The sequence below is a fragment of the Quercus suber genome, unplaced genomic scaffold, assembly GCF_002906115.3.
Source record: "Quercus suber isolate HL8 unplaced genomic scaffold, Cork oak 2.0 scaffold_287, whole genome shotgun sequence".
Classification (NCBI taxonomy): Eukaryota; Viridiplantae; Streptophyta; class Magnoliopsida; order Fagales; family Fagaceae; genus Quercus; species Quercus suber.
Genome location: NW_027069743.1, coordinates 188570 through 206240, shown reverse-complemented (window position 1 = coordinate 206240; position 17671 = coordinate 188570). Strand labels below are relative to the sequence as shown.

Below are 17671 nucleotides of genomic sequence, written 5' to 3'. Positions count from 1 at the left end.
CTCGGAGGGGTCAGGGGTTGCCCCTGTCCAGCCTGAGCAAAAGGAGTAGACTTCCCGACGTCTCAGCTCGTCCCACTTTCACGCCGTTTCATTTTATTTTGTTGTGCTTCTCCTCTATGTACTGTGGCTCTTGCCATGCAATTTTTACGAACTCATTACTGTAATGCGAATTTAATTTCCTTTTCTATTTATTTCAATTGCTCATTTGTGTACACGCTGCCTGCTTTTCCTCTTTTCCTTTAATCTGCACGATTTTAGCTTGGATTGTATGTCGGCCAATTGCGCCAGTAACGATGATAAGGAGAAAGGACGTATGCATGGGCAACCCCCTTGCGTCTCAAGGGCTAGGTGGGGCTTGATCCTTTCCTAACTGGGGATATTTTGTTGCTAGTCTCCCTGTAGGCCTGAGCCCGAGGACCATGTAATGCCCATGTTCTGTCTAGTATCCAGGTATAGCTAAGCGGTTAGTTTCCCCATAGACTTGAGTCCGAGGACCATGCAATGCCTTGGTTCTGTCTAACGCTTCCATTTCTCTGTAAGTATCTAGTTTCCCCATAGGTTTGAGTCCGAAGACCATGCAATACCTTGGTTCTCTCTAGTACCCAAGTATAGCTGAGCAGTTAGTTTCCCCATAGGCTTGAGTCTGAGGACCATGCAATGCCTTGGTTCTGTCTAACGCTTCTATTTCTCTGTAAGTATCTAGTTTCCCCATAGGTTTGAGTCTGAGGACTATGCAATACCTTGGTTCTGTCTAGTACCCAGGTATAGCCGAGTAGTTAGTTTCCCCATAGGCTTGAGTCCGAGGACCATGCAATGCCTTGGTTCTGTCTAACGCTTTCATTTCTCTGCAAGTATCTAGTTTCCCCATAGGTTTGAGTCCGAGGACTATGCAATACCTTGGTTCTGTCTAGTACCCAAGTATAGCTGAGCGGTTAGTTTCCCCATAGGCCTGAGTCCGAGGACCATGCAGTGCCTTGGTTCTGTCTAACGCTTTCATTTCTCTGTAAGTATCTAGTTTCTCCATAGGTTTGAGTCCGAGGACCATGCAATACTTTGGTTATGTCTAGTACCCAGGTATAGCTGAGCGGTTAGTTTCCCCATAGGCCTGAGTCCAAGGACCATGCAGTGCCTTGGTTCTGTCTAACGCTTTCATTTCTTTGTAAGTATCTAGTTTCCCTAGAGGTTTGAGCCCGAGGACCATGCAATACCTTGGTTCTGTCTAGTACCCAGGTATAGCTGAGCGGTTAATTTCCCCATAGGCTTGAGTCCGAGGACCATGCAGTGCCTTGGTTCTGTCTAACGTTTCCCTTTCTCTATAAGGAGGGGTTTATCCTCGGACCGCTTTATTGGAGAGGATTCCTCCTTGGGTCGGACTATGATGTTACACGTGGCGTTGATCTCGCCTCCAGCTCGAGTCTCCATCTTTTTCATTTATGAGGCGTCCCTTGGCTGTTTGCGCTCCGCGCTTGACGTTTCGGTGTGCGAGACGCGTCTTCATTAATGTCCTCGTGAATTAACACAAATCCAGCGGTCTACGGTCCCCTTGGAATTTGGTAGCTTCATGATTAGCACTGCTGATAATTCTCTTTTCGAATTCTGTGTGGATTAATTCTCACCAACCTTCATCCTTTATATAAGGCCTTCCGGGGGGATGGTTTCTCCATACTCCATGAACTTCCCAACACAAACAGAAAACACGCCCTTTCAACTCCCCAATCCCCTTTAATAATCCCGTCGGAATTGTGACCAGAGTTGGCAGATATGGGGCGGCTTTGGGCGAGTGTGAGGACATCCGTGCCAAGAGCCATTGTAACCGCAGCCCCCACTGGGCTTCCGGCACGGCAGAGTCTAGGCGTAACATTGACAGTGCCGTACGCAGTGGCCAGGAGGGATGTCACTGAAGTACCTAATGTCTCTCCCCGGAGCGCACCCCCGACGGAGGAGACGCGCGAACTCATGTCATGGTTGGTGCCCGAGTGTTGCCGTCTCCAATGGCCAACGCTCGTGAGGATTGGAGAGAATCAAGGGAACATCACGGGGGAGGGCGTCCCGGTGCCCCTGCATTTGCTCCTTACTTTGTTCAAGCTCCTCCGCACCGAGAAAGGAGTTGTTGGTGGCCTTGAAGCGAGCCAACCTCAACCCCCTTCCCCCATCTTATTGTCAAGTTCTCCCATTCTCTTGATGCCAATAAGAGTACGGGTTGACACTTCCCTCTAGCTAGTTTTAGGACAGGTCCACCTAGGCCTCTGATTGTAGAACTAGCTTGTAGGAATAGTTTTAAAACATGCCTGCCTGAGCCTCTGATTGTACATTGTAACTTTTTGTTTAATAAAGTAATGTGCAGTTTTTTTTTTTTTTTTTTGGATCTTCTGTTTTGAACTTTTGTCTTCCTGCAACGTTTGTTTGGTAGCTCCTTTTTTTTTTTTTTTGCATCACCACCAATCCTCCGTAGAACGATTACTTAGAACGATCGTCTGTTGCGCTGGCCAGACACTAATCCTCCCCACAGACGGCGCCAATTGTAGGGTCTGTTTTTGTTGCCCAAGCCCAAATGATATGGGTTAAAGGCCCAACGAACCCAGAACAATGAATTTGTAGAGAGTGGATCGAAGGTTTAGGCGCTCGCCGACGTGCATGAAGCATGAACTACTTTCCTTTTATTGAAAAATACTAAGAACAATTTACAACTGAGGGATGCTCCTCGGCCCATGGCCGAGGAGGTTTTTTCTTTCCCTTTTCACTCTTTTCCTCCTCTCTTACATTTTGCTCACATTTCTTATATATCCCTTTCTTCCTCCTCCTGTTGATCATCTATTGGCCTCCCTCCTAACCGTCCGTCCCATCAGAGGCCATATCCATGCTCCAGTGGTTCGCCCTGATCGATATTGCTCTGTCAAGGGGTTACATCCCCGTTAATGCGGCCAGAAGGGTTAGGTGAGCGTATTCAATGCCGAGGTGACAGTTCGCCCAGGGCTTGCCCCTTCTTTGTACTTCTGTTGCCAACGCGTGGCACTGGGTCCTCTCCTCCTCGGATATTCCAGGAGTCCTTTGGTGGGGCGGTCCTCGTGTTTTTCCCAGGTCTCGGACGACTGTGGACAGGGTCGTCCTCGGCGTGGGCCATTTGGGCCTAGTTTGAAGTGGGCCGAGGCTACCCGATTTTCTGGCCCCACAATTATTATTATTATTATTCAATAATTGGGGGTTGAAAGGATTTAAATCCTATATATTTTGGTTAAAAATACTAAAAGATGTCAACCAGTTTAACTATGTCTCTTGACAATTTCTTTTAATGATATTATCGCTAACCACACTAATTCATGGAAGACCATATGTGATATGTGTACCTCTATTTTTTGGGAAAAGCTAAAAAATATTCATTATATTTAATTTCTTGTTAATTCACCAATGATGTGATTGGGATATTAGTTTTTTTAGTAATTTAAATGAAAGTTCTATTAATTTAGAATATGACTATTCAAATGATCATTAATATATAATTTTAATCATATAACTTATTTAAATAATATATTAAATACGAGTAATATAATTAAAATATACGTGGATAATTATTTTAAGCATCATGTAATTTTTTGTCTCTCTTTTCTTATGCTAAAACAATTCGAGGAAAGAACTTTTTTTTTTTTTTTTGGATAAATCGAGGAAAGGATGTTGACTAGTGATGCTTACACAGTAATTGCTAAAGTTGTCGGCCCAACCAAAGTGGGAAAATAGATTGCAATGGAATTCCTAGTCACGTGAATCTCAACTTCCAAGTTCCAAGCATACATAGCTTAGAGCATCCACATTTGGATGGCTATATGCCAAATGCAAAGCATATTTAGCATACAAGCCCAAAACACACCCAACAGTTGGAAGGCTATATCTCATATGCAAAAAAAAATTTGAGATTTTGCTACAGTACCATCTCAAATGTAAGATGGTACTGTAGCAAAATGGTATAAAAAAAAATATTTTTTAATTGCTTTTACCGGCAAATTTCTCACTCCTCTCTCATTTTATCTTTTTCTTTTCTCTCTCTTCCTTCTCTCTTTCTCATCCCCTCTCTCTCTCGCCGAATCACCAAGCCGGATCGGAGCTCACGCCGGATCGAATTTCTAGATCGGCGTGGTGGCGAGCTGGTGGCGCGGCTGAGGCGTGCGTGGAGATCGGTTTGGCGAGGTGGGTTTTTTTTCTCTGGGTTTGGCGAGGTGCGTGGAGATCGGTTTGGCGAGGTGCGTGGAGATCGGTTTGTGATTTTCTCTGGGTTTTTTTTTTTTTTTTTGTGTGACGGTAGTTTCTGGGTTGCTAGTGGTGGTGGTGGCAGCGGTGACGGTGTGTAATTCACGGTGATTTGTTGTTGTGATTTTCTTTGTTTTTTTTTTTTTTTTTGTGTTGACAGTAGCTTCTGGGTTGCCGTGGTGGTGGTGGCAGCGGTGGTGGTGTGCAGCGGTGGTGGTAATTCACGGTGATTTATTGTTGTGATTTTCTCTAGGTTTTTTTTTTTTTTTTTTTTTTGTTGGCGATAGTTTCTGGGTTGCAGGTGGTGGTGGTGCAGCGGTGGTGGTAATTCACGGTGATTTGTTGTTGTGATTTCTCTGGGTTTTTTTTTTTTTGTTGTTGACGGTAGTTTCTGGGTTGCCGTGGTGGTGGTGCAGCAGTGGTGGTGTGCAGCGGTGGTGGTAATTGTGGTTCCTGACCAGAAGGAAAGAGAGAGAAAGAATAAATAATGTATAAATAATGTGTTGTAATGTATAATGGTAATTGTGAGAAACATTATTTTATTGTGTAAAAATATTATTTTAATAAGTAGGATTGGGATATAAAAGTTGGGATGTTGGAGTATCGTATAATTAAAAAAGTGACTTTTTGAGATGGTAAAATATGATGGGATTTAGAATCCGGCTGTGGATGCTCTTTAGAGTTGAATAAAAGCATGCCATATTGCTGGATGGAAAAGTGATACAATATTAGAATACAATATATAGGAAAGAAGGAAAATTTATAATTTTTTAATATGTGTTTGGTTGATAGAATACAAAATTGAATAATAGAAAATAAATATTATTTTTTGTTTGATTGAAAAGAAAAATCAAATGATAAAAAAAAAAAAAAAAAAAAGCTTATCTAAATTTACTATTACCTAATATTACATACTAAGAAATAATTTTCCATTAATATAAGAAGGAATTTTTTTATAAGTTGAATTAGTAGAATAACATCTTATAACATCACTTCATATGTATATATATATATATATATGAGAAATGATATGTCCACAACAATTGTACAACATATTTACAACAAATAATAAGTGGTAGATTGTTACTGGTTGTTATTATTGGGGCAAAAAAGTAATCTTAGTGTTAGGTTCAAATTTGAACCAATAACAACTAACCACTTATGATTTGTTGTGAAAATGTTGTGAACTTAACAATATATATATATATATATATATATATATCTCTCTCTCTCTCTCTCTCTCTCTATATATATATATATATATATATGTTGCCCACATAATCGGGCATTGTACATATAGGAGATGATGATTTGATGCAATGAAACCGATGGGTAGAAATGTTGAAGGAAGAGAGATAAGAGACAAAATGGTACATTATTCTTGTCTCCAGATTTTCAATTCTATTTTTTCTTCTATTTGGATGGAAAAAAAAAATTGTGGACAAAAAAATGATAATTTATTCTATGCTCTTCTACCCATTTATCTTTTCTAGTTTCTACCAAATGATGGAAAATGAGAATCTCGTTCACTCTCACATTTTTCTTATCAAAAGTATTAGCTACTTATTCTTTTCCTTGCTTGGACTAAAGTTGTTTCTATATGTTAAATTACCGATTATCCTAATGTTTTTTTTTTTTTTGATTGAAAAACTGCTTTCATTCAATTGAAATTGGAAGACAACAAGGTCATAGTACAAGAGTGTAAAAAGCCAAAAACATTAGGCTTTTTCTAGCTGGATCAGGTGTTGCACAGTAGGAGGTGAAACTCCCTTCCAAACCTGCTTGATACCAGTACATTTTGCTAGTTGTGCTAGCTCATGAGCAACCCTGTTGCAGTCCCTTTTCAGGTGCTTAATCTGCCAACTACTAAAAGAATTCAAGGTGTCACTGATCCCTTGAAGAAGATGTCCCAAGTCTCCCCCTTTGTCACCTGCTAACAAGCTTTGAACCACTGTGAGTGCATTAGTTTCTAACATGATCTGTTGTAGCTCCATTTGTTTTGCTAAAATAAATCCCTTCTCTAGAGCAATGACTTCAGTCTCCAGGCTTGGGTACTCACCATTAAGTGACATACATAAAGCAGTGATGGTTTCACCTCTGTTGTCTCTAATAATCACTCTGATGCTGGACGGATTGCCATCACCTGACGTAGCTCCATCCACATTGACCTTGAACATCCCAGGGGGAGGGGTCTCCATTTTTGCTCCATAGTGGCCTTACCACAAGAGAATAAATTGGATGCCTCCTTGTAATCTTGAGTAATTCTTCTAGCAAAATTCCAAACTTGATTTGGGGTTTGGTTATTAGCTTCAAAGGGATCAGTGACACCTTTTGGATATACACAACTGTAAGTTTCTTTAAAAAAACATTTTTCTCTCTCCCCGTATGTATGTGTTAAAATACTTTGTATTCTAAAAAAAAAAAGCTTCAAAGACTACTTGGTTTCTGCTATACTAGAGAGACTAGGTAGTGACAAAGAAAGTTTCAAGATCCTTAGAAGTGCCATCCGCCAATATTTTTAAGGCTATATCATAAACATCTAGATGAGCAAAACTGAGGTTCACTGGACATTCCACCCACCTGTCCCAAACCTGTCTAGCTGAATCACAAGAAATTAGAGCATGCATTATGGTTTCCACCTCCTTGTCACAGAAAGGACATTGGACAGTTGTGTTAATCCCCTTTTTGTTCAAATTCAGCTTTGTTGGAAGAGCATTCATGCAAGCCCTCCAAGCAAAAATTAATTTTTGCTGGGATTTTTAGATGCCACATTTTTCTCCACAATGGGGTTTGAGGGTCACCATAAGAGCTTTCACCCACCTCATCAGATTCGATCACTTTAAGGGCAATGTAATATGCACTCCTAACTGTAAACTCACCCTTTCTATTACCATTCCAAATTACTTTGTCCTTAGGTAAGTTGTAGCTCAATGGGATATTCAGGATTGTATTCGCCTCAAAGGGGAGAAATAGAGATCTAATTAAGTCAGCATTCCATCTTCTATTCTCAATGTCTATTAGAGATGAAACCATTGGGAAATCTTCAAATGGTCAAGGTGGGGTAATTACCTTGTAAGTTGAAGGAGTGGGGAGCCACTTGTCTTCCCATATGTGAATTAATCTTCCATTGCGTACCCTTCACCTGGTTCCTTTCCTAATTACCTCCAGGCTATTGAATATAAGCCTCCATGCATAGGAAGGGTTACTACCCAGCTTTGAGTTGAAAACATCGCCATGGGGATAGAATTTTGCCTTGTATACTCGTGCCACCCGTGAGTGTGGGTTGGTTAGCAGCCTCCATCCTTGTTTAGCCAACATAGCTAAATTGAAGGCTTGAAGATCTCTGAATCTCATTCCTCCTCTTAACTTAGATTTACACATGTTCTTCCAGCTAACCCAAACAATCTTTGACTCTTGTTGCCTTTGCCCCCACCCAAATCTTCTCATCATTCCTTCAATCTCCTCATAAAGCCCCTTAGGAAGTTGGAAGTAGCTCATGGTATAAGTTGGTATGGCTTGGGCCACAGCCTTGATTAGAATTTCCTTTCCACCATTGGACAACATCTTTTCCTTCCACCCCGATAATTTTTTCCCCACCCTCTCTTTCACTTTTGCAAACACTTCCTTCTTTGATTTACCAATAACTGATGGGAGGTTGAGATACTTTATGTCTCTGATCTTGCATTGGGCCCAAAATTTCTAGCACTTCATTTTTTAGCTCATTAGGGGTATTATGGCTGAAGAAAACAGAGGATTTGTTTGCATTGATTTTCTACCCCGACCACCGATATATCATCTGTTTCAGTATTATCAATAGACCAAATTTCACATAGCTGTTTCTAGTTTGAACTATTGAGATATGGTAAATTTAATTAGTTAACTATACAATTCTAATACTATAACGTGGACTAGCAGAATAAGATCCAAATTATTGAAATGAATGGAAAATGGGTGTAATTCCGTAATACAAAATATTACAAATTTTATTGAAATTATTGTGATTATTGAGATAATTAATAAAATAATATAATTATCATGAATCTTGTGATAATGATATGACTGTCCATTTCATCAAAAAGGAAAAATTGCAATTAAGAGGTTATCACCGGAAGACCTTCAAGCCTTTTACTCAACATTCCGGCAAGGTTAATTCATCACCATTTTTCAATAATCCCATAGTCTCCTTCATCTAAAATTCTAATATAAAAGACAAATTTCATCTTTCTTGTGGAGATTCCAATCAAGCAACTTGTGGTTGTGGTTGTGGATAATGTTGATAACTCTTGATAATCAGTGGGTTGAAAATCTTCAGACTTCAACAATCTTGAGAATTGAATCCTGTAAAACCAAACTCAATCAGAGTAAAGACCGGTGAAGGCCGGCCTATGACCCTCCGATGATGAAGTTAGAAGGCTGGAATAGAGAGGAAAAATATCTAAATGTTTATTTCCTTCTCAAAATGAAAAAGTCAGAAATCCTTTACCTTTACGCAGAATCGTGTTTATATAGTGTACGGAACGGTTATTTTCTCTGATAACCGTTCCTATTATCGAGGAGTTCATCAAAATCGGAGGTAACTTCCATAACTTCTGTAGAAGTTGCTTCATCTGAACCGGTGTTTCACTGTGAGCAATGGAGGTTTTGATTTATTGGTTAAGTCACGAATGATTGGCTCGTCCATCCCTAACTTGGGGGTGGACGTGCCTTAGCATGGCCATGCCTTCCTCGTCCGTCTTTTGGGACGGACGAGACCTTGTTCGTCCGTCCTAAAGGACGGACAAGGCAACTTGGCTGTGCCATCTTTCTTTTTTCCATAGACGAGCCATATGGACAATTTTTCAAGCTGGTGTTTTATGGTATCATCAGTTGCCCCCTTGTTCATTGGGTCGTCCTAAGACAAATAGGGTATGTTAGTAGCAGTTTGGTGTGCCACGTGTCAAGAATTTGTTGGTGGAAAAATCTCGTCGATTGATCTACCCGAGGAGCGTGCCACATGTCTCTTAATGATTGGGCTACGTCGCTTCAGATGCCTGAGCTTGCTCTTTATAAATAGTGGAATACCTCCGGTACCCTCTTCATTTCTAAAATTCCTTTCCTTGCCCTTCCTCGTCTTAGATATTCGTCTAGAAGCTTCTCGCGTCTATAGCCTTCTTCCGTCCTAAATCCAGGTATTTTTCTTTTTCTCGTCCCTAGTTTTCCTGTTAAGATGGTAGATATTGTGCTTTCCTCGTCTAGTGATAGTGTAGATAAGGCTATAGACGAATATAATGACGAGAGTAGTTACGATAGTTTCGGTAGCAATAGTGATAGTAGTAGGGGGAACACCACGGACGAGGAGTACATCTCTGGCGTCCCTGGGCTTCCTATGGAAGTTTTACAGGAACAGCTTAGGAAGGCCTCTGGGTCTCAAGCTGGTACTTCGTCCAGTGCCCCTCGTCGTAATCCCTTAGATGAAGAAGAAGTAACTGTGTATAGTTGTACAATAGATATCCCCTCCAAGACGGACGAGCAGAGACTGAGAAACCTTAGGGAGTGGTACCAAATCCCAGACGAGTTTAACCCTAGGTTAGCCGTCCGAGGAGAATGGTGTTGCAACCCTCGCTTCGAGATTGGCGTCTATGAAGCTTACCTCTTGGGGGGTTTAAGATTTCCTTTGAACGCATTTACTAGGGAGTTGTTAATTAGGTTAGGTTTAGGAATATGTCAATTCAACCCAAATGCATGGAGACTAATCATCTCAATGCAAGTTTTGTGGGGTGAAGTATTTGGAAGGGACCGTCCTCTTACTGTGGACGAGTTCCTTTATTGCTACAAACCTTCAGAGATACACCAATCCCCTGGCTTCCACCAATTTACAGCCAGGGGTAAAGATTGTAGGTTGATCAAGTCCTTGGCCTCGTCTGACAGAAAATGGAAGACGAAATTTTTCTTCGTCTCCGGCTTCTGGGCTGGAAATCCTGTAGACGTTGGCCGGGACTCGTTTGGCCGTTACACTGGGGACCTAGGAAACCTTCGTCCTGAAGGTAAGTTGTTCCCCTTTTTCTTTTTCTTTTTGTCTTTATATTTGTTTATTTATTTTTAATATCAACGGCCAACTAACAGGAGTATGTTTTATTTCAGCTGTTGAACGTCCGTCCTTAAGTAAGTTTTTTCGTGACCGCGTCCGCAGAGCTCGTCTTCACGTGGATAGGGACTTTCATTCCTTGGTATCACTTAGACGCCTTGCCAAGTGGGGTTTGGGTCCTAATCCATCTGACGAAGCTATTGCTCACGAGGTCACAGTAAGGAGAAGTAAGTTTCTTGTCCTTGTCGTCCTTGCACTTTATTTTGTTTTGTTTCTAAAGGTGTTTTTATCTCTTTTTTTTTTTTTTTTTTTTTTTGTAAAAAAGGAATGGCAACAATGAAGGGAAACAAAGGGAAAGACGTGGCTGCTAAGGGGGATCGTCCTGAAGGCGATGTTCAGACTCGTCCTACGACTAGGGAGAAGAGGAAAACTTTGTCAAGGAACTTGGACTTTGGAAATCTCCCCAGCCGTTGGGGTAAAAAAGCCAAGCCCAGCTCGACTCAAGTGATCAAACCTTCCTCGTCTCAACAGCCAGTGCAGGTAATTGATGTGGACTCGTCCACTCCAGTCGAGACCACCCCGTCCCAGGTCACTCCGTCCAGGATTGTATCAACTCCGTCTCAGCCTCCCAGGACGGCCTCCTCCAATATCATTGAGAATGAGGACTTGGCCTGGGAACGCTTTAAGAATGCTGTGACGGACAAAGACATAAACACTTGCTATGATATGTCCCTTAGAGATTTTGAACATTCTGGTGTTCATGATCTCTTTAAGGTAATACTCCAACCTCGTCTTGAGCAATGATTCATTTTTCTTCCTCGTCCTTTTTTTTATTTTTTATTTTTATTTATATACATATATATATATATATTATTTTTTATTTTTTTATTTTTAGGACATGTCAAAGTTTATAGCTGCGTCTAGGCAAGCAACGGGGTTGGACAAGACGAGGATCTCGCTAGAGATGAGGGTCCAGGAGCTGAAGGCTGAGACGAGGCAATGGGCTGAAGTGGCTGCCAAGACCACAGACGAGGTTAAGGAGTTGCAGACATTGGTTGAAGAGCTGCGAACCAGTGCTGCAGAGAAGGATGCTCGTCTTGAGGCCTTGCAGAAGAAAAATGATGAATATGATGCCCTTCTTTCCAACGCGAAGAAAGATGCAGTGGCTGAGTTTAAGTCATCCAAACAGTACACTGAAGTCTTGGACAGTAATTACGCAGCAGGGTTTGAGGATTTTAGAAGTGAAGCTGTAGAAAGGTTCCCTGATATTGACTTCAGTTCTATTCTCCTTAATCTGAACGCTGCTGCTACTAGTTCTCTCGTCCAAACTGGCTCTGATGATATCAATGTTGAGGACGACGCTTCAACCTTGCCCCCTCAGGACGCCCCCAATGTTTCTCCCCCCAGTTGAAAGAGTTCTTTTTTTTTTAATCGTATCTCTATTTGGTCCACTTGGTGGCCTTTAATGTAACTTCAATACATTTGCCTCGTCCGTGGTTTTAGGACGAGGCTTTAAACAATTATCTAAGTTTATTTTGCAAAGATTTTTTTTTTTTTTAACGTTAGATATATATTGACTCAACATTATTCTCGTGGCATATGTATGGACGAGTTTTACTTATCTTGCTTGCTTGACTTCGTCCATCTTTTATATATATTTGTCTACCATTTTCATTAGAATTTCAAATGTAGTTCATCCTGTGAAATGGTAACAACCAACATTACTGGTCTAAGGACCTGTTAAAAAATGATAAGAACCAGCCTGCCTTGTTCATGGACTTGGCTAATTTTTATATTCAAGTTTTAAGACTTTCATTGCACTCGTCCATAGCCTGGATTGTTTTAACAGAAAGCCTAACTTTTATTCTTTGAAGTTTTAAGGCCTTCATTGTACTCGTCCATAGCCTGGATTGTTTTAACAAAAAGCCAAACTTTTATACTTTGAAGTTTTAAGGCCTTCATTGTACTCGTCCATGGCCTGGATTGTTTCAACAAAAGCCTTAATAGGATTAAAACATAGCCAGACGTTTCTCTCGTCCATGGCTTAATATACACTCGTCTATGCATTTTTGCCCACGTATTAAACGTAGTGCTTTATCTCGTCCGTGTTATGGACGAGTATGCTTGGGATTCAAGGCTTTGCTTCATCCTTTGATTTGGACGAGAGTGCCTTGATGCTTTTCCCTTAGGAAAGCTTGTCATTGTATCCCTGCATTCAAAGAATTGTATCCATTTTTTAAAAAAAAAATAAAGCTCAAACGAATGTAGTATGAGAGTAAGTGAATTACACAACATTATGTACATTCCACAAATACCATTCTCATCACAAGCATTGTTCAAAGACGAGGCAGGCACCTTAGAGGCTAATGCCTCTATTTAAACATAAACTATAACGTCGTCCACAAATTTAACATGATAAAGCCACACCAAATAACATAATAAAGTTTAGTTGCTGAGCTCGTCCAGGCTGCCATTCTACTGGTAATACTTCCTCAAGTGCTCCACATTCCAAGGATGTTCCAACTTCCTCCCATCAAGGGCTTCTAAGTAATAGGAACCTTGCCTTTTGCAGTTGACGACTCTGTAGGGGCCTTCCCAATTTGGTCCCAACTTCCCATAAGCTGGGTTCTTTGTTGCTAAAGAAACCCTTTTTAGGACGAGGTCCCCTATATTGAATCGCCTTGGCTTCACCATTGAATCATACCGCCTAGCCATAAGATTTTTATACCTTGCCATCCTTTGCTCAGCATCCGTCCTTACCTCGTCTATCAAGTCGAGGTTCAGACGTAGTTGTTCCTCATTAGCTTCGTCCTGGTAGGTCGTCACCCTATGATTGGCCACGTGCACTTCCGCGGGTATAACTGCTTCAGTTCCATACGCTAGCTTAAAAGGAGTCTCTTCCGTAGGAGTTCTCACTGTCGTTCTATATGCCCACAGAACGCCTGGAAGCTCATCTGGCCATACTCCCTTAGCCCCCTCAAGCCGAGTCTTGATTATTTTCAACAAGGATTGGTTTGCAACTTCTGCCTGGCCATTAGCTTGCGGGTGGGCTGGCGAGGAGTAGTGATTTTGAATTCCAAAGTGCACGCAAAAGTTTCTGAAAATCGCATTGTCAAATTGCCGTCCGTTGTCCGATACCAGCACCCTAGGTACTCCAAATCTGCACACAATATTTTTCCACACGAATTTTTTGACATTCTGCTGTGTGATGTTGGCCAACGGTTCTGCTTCCACCCACTTGGTAAAATAATCAATACCAATCACAAGAAATTTCATTTGCCTTATACCCAATAGAAATGGACCTAGGATGTCCAGTCCCCATTGCGCAAAAGGCCACGGGGCCGTCATTGAAGTCAAATACTCTGATGGTTGTCTGGAGACATTGCTAAACCTTTGACATTGATCGCAGACCTTGACGTATGCCTTAACGTCAGCTTGCATATTTGGCCAATAATATCCTGCACGGACGACTTTATGGACGAGTGACCTGGCACCTGAATGATTGCCACATGCTCCCTCATGAATTTCTCTCAATATGTAGTTTGCTTCGTCTGGGGCCAAACATTTGAGATAAGGCTGGGAAAAACCTCTTCGGTAGAGAATCTTGTCCATAAGAACATACCTGGCTGCCCTTGCTCTCAGTTTTCTAGCTTCGTCCTTTTCCTCTGGGAGTCGTCCGTCTTTTAAGTACGACACAATTGGAACCATCCAATTTATTCCATTTTCCACCTGTTGTACTTCTGGGATGTCTATACTTGGTATATACTAGATTTCATCAAACTTATCCATAGTTTCACTTGTCGAGGCTTTTTTTGCCAAAGCATCAGCTTCCATGTTCTCCTCCCTTGGGATTTGAACGAAGTTAACTTCTTAAAACTTTTTAACAAGCCGCATCACTCTGCTTAGATACTTCCTCATCCGCTCTTCCTTGGCTTCAAACTCGCCATTCACTTGGCCTATGATTAGCTGAGAATCTCCCAGGACGAGGAGTGACTCTGCTTCAACGGACTTGGCCAACTCCATCCCTCTGATAAGAGCTTCATATTCGACTTCATTATTAGTTGTCTGGTACTGCAAACGAACCCTGTGTTTTAATTTGTCTCCTTCTGGAGATTGTAACACCACACCTACTCCTCCCGCGTACTGTGTAGACGAACCATCCACATAAACCACCCACTTAATGCTTTCCTTCTCACCCATCTCGTCACAATTCAAAGTAAACTCTGCAATGAAATCTGCCAGAGCTTGGGCTTTTATGGCATGCCTTGGTTGGTACTTTATGTCAAATTCACTGAGCTCGACGGCCCATTGGATCAAACGTCCTGCAGCCTCTAGTTTGTTCATTGCCTTCTTGAGTGGGTGATCTGTCATGACATTAATGATGTGAGTCTGAAAGTAATGCCTTAGCTTTTTGGAGGCTGTTATCAATGCAAAAGCCAATTTCTCCACCAACGGATATCGTCCTTGCGCTCCCCTCAGTGCTCTGCTGGTATAATACACAGGCCTTTGTACCTTGTCTTCCTCCCTTACTAATGCTGAACTCACAGCATATGGGGTAACTGCCAGATATAAATACAACTCTTCCCCTTGCACGGATGGGCTTAACAAAGGGGCCTTGGTGAGGTACGTCTTCAAATCTTCAAATGCTTTTTGACACTCATCATTCCATTCAAATGCTTTCTTAAGAACCTTAAAAAATGGCAAGCACTTGTCAGTAGCTTTGGAAACAAACCTATTGAGGGCGGCAACTCGTCCTGTAAGTGATTGGACTTCTTTAACACTGCTTGGGGGCTTCATATTCAATATTGCTTGGATTTTATCAGGGTTTGCCTCGATTCCTCTGTAGGAGACCATAAACCCTAGGAATTTTCCTGATGATACTCCAAAAGCACATTTGCTGGGGTTTAACTTCATATGATAATGCCTCAAAGTATTGAATGTTTCCTGTAAGTCGTCCAGATGCATGTCCTCGTCCTGGGTTTTTACTAACATGTCATCTATATAGACTTCCATATTCCGCCCGATTTGTGGACGAAACATGTGATTGACCAACCGTTGGTATGTTGCCCCAGCATTTTTTAAACTGAAAGGCATCACTTCGTAACAAAATAATCCCTGGCTGGTGACAAAGGACGTCTTCTCTTGGTCTGCTTCGTCCATCCGAATCTGATTGTACCCAGAGAAAGCGTCCAAGAAACTGAGTAACTTGTGGCCCGCAGTGGAATCTACCAGCTGATCAATGCGTGGTAACGGGTAACTATCCTTTGGGCAAGCCTTGTTTAAGTCAGTGAAATCAACGCACATTCTCCACTTGCCATTCGCCTTTTTGACCATAACTACATTGGCCAACCACTCAGGATAGTATACCTCTCGAATGAACTTTGCCATAATCAGTTTCTGAACTTCTTCTTTGACAGCATTGTCTCTCTCTGGGGCAAACACCCTCTTCTTTTGTCGCACTGGCTTGGAGGAAGGGCATACACTCAGACGGTGGGTAATAACACTGGGATCTATGCCCGGCATATCTTCGTGACTTCATGCAAAACACATCCTTATTTCTTTTCAAAAAACAAATGAGATCTTTCTTGATCTTTGCTTCCAAATCTGCTCCAACCTTGGTACACCTCTCAGGGTTATCATCATTTAAAGGAATATCTTTCAAGGCTTCAATGGGTTCTGCCACTACTTTCCTTTCTTCGATATTCATTGCTTGAACTTGCTCGTCCGCAGCCAACATGGCCAGATAACACTCTCTTGCTGCCAATTGGTCTCCCTGTACTTGGCCTACCCCGTGTTCCGTTGGGAACTTGACTGACAAATGGTAAGTAGATGTAACTGCCTTCCACCTGTTTAAGGTTGGCCTCCCAATTATTGCATTGTAAGAAGACGAACAATCAACTACGAGGAAATTCACTTCCTTGGTGACTTGTTGCGGATACGCCCCCACCATCACTGGTAATGAAATACTACCCACAGGTTGCACCTTATTCCACCAAAACCAACTAGGGGGGAGCTTGTTGGACGGAGCAAGTCTCGTCCTAACCTCATCTGCTGGAAGGCTGAAAAGTACAAGATACCAGCAGAACTTCCATTATCTATCAACACCCTTCTAGTCTTGTAGTCCGCAATAAGGAGAGTGATGACAATTGCATCGTCATGAGGGTGATGGACCCTCTCTGCATCCTCGTCCATGAAGGTGATTGCCTGCTCGTTCGCAGTCCCTGCGCTTGGTGATCGTCCAGAGAGCTGAACGCTCTGCACTGCTTTCAAATATGCTCTCTTTGACTTAGACAACTGTCCTGCAGAACTTCCCCCCAGAATGATTCTTATTTCTCCAAGCGGTGGCCGTGACGGTTCTTCTACCTTGGCCTTCATTTTCTCGTATCTGTGATCTCGTCCAAGGAAAATTTTCAACTTCCCTTGTCTGATGAGATTCTCAATCTGCTGCTTCAGATCGAAGCACTCGTCCGTGTCGTGCCCGTGGTCTCTATGGAAGCGACAATACTTATTTCTATTGCGCTTATTGGGATCTCCCTTCATCTTCTCTAGCCACTTTAAGGAAGGCTCGTTTTTGATTTGCATGAGGACTTGCTCGAGTGGCACGCTCAAAGGAGTGTACTGTTGGTTCCTTGCTGACGGACCTGCCCTCTTTTCTCGATCTTTCTTATCCTCCGTCCGTCCCTTCTTTGGACGAGGACCCTGTTCGGAATGACGAGCACGATTTGCTTCCATTCTCTCAGCCCTCTTCCTCTTCTTGGCTATAATAGCATTTTCTGCGTTCATGATGTTTTGGGCTGAATGGACGAGTTCAGCCATGGACTGAGGTTCCTTCTCATAAAGTTTGTGTATAAACAAATCTGAATTAACTCCATTATGAAAGGCTGCCAGAAGTAACTTATCATCTACCTCGTCCACGGTCAGAGCTTCCCTATTGAAACGTGTGATGAAGGAACGCAAACTTTCATTCTCCCCCTATTCTATCGTTAACAAACTAGAAGTAGATCGTCTATGACGCTGACCCCCTATGAAGTTATTAACAAACAACTTGCTTAATTCTCCAAAAGAACTTACTGAATTCGGGGGTAATTTGCTGAACCATACTCTAGCCGGACCCTTGAGAGTGGTAGGAAAGGCTCTGCACATTATTTCATCTGGAACTCCTTGAAGATGCATAGTGGTCTTGAAGGTGGCAATGTGATCAAAAGGATCTCGATTCCCATCGTATGAATCTAAAGAAGGCATTTTAAATTTCGGTGGTAGGGGATGGCCATTGATGGAAGCCGTAAAGGGAGAATCAGTTCTATGAACCAAATCTTCTACTGGGTTTGCCCTCCTCATATTCTCCTTCATTTCGTCCATGGCCTTCTT

General features: G+C 42.0%; 1 protein-coding gene across 1 annotated transcript; it reads right to left on the bottom strand.

Annotated features, from left to right (window-relative positions):
- Positions 1-5957: 5957 nt before the first annotated feature.
- Positions 5958-6437, bottom strand: LOC111983136 (uncharacterized). Its single transcript, XM_024014794.2, has one exon. It carries the CDS (start codon positions 6435-6437, stop codon positions 5958-5960), a length of 480 nt encoding a protein of 159 aa, XP_023870562.1.
- Between the last annotated feature and the right edge of the window lie 11234 nt (positions 6438-17671).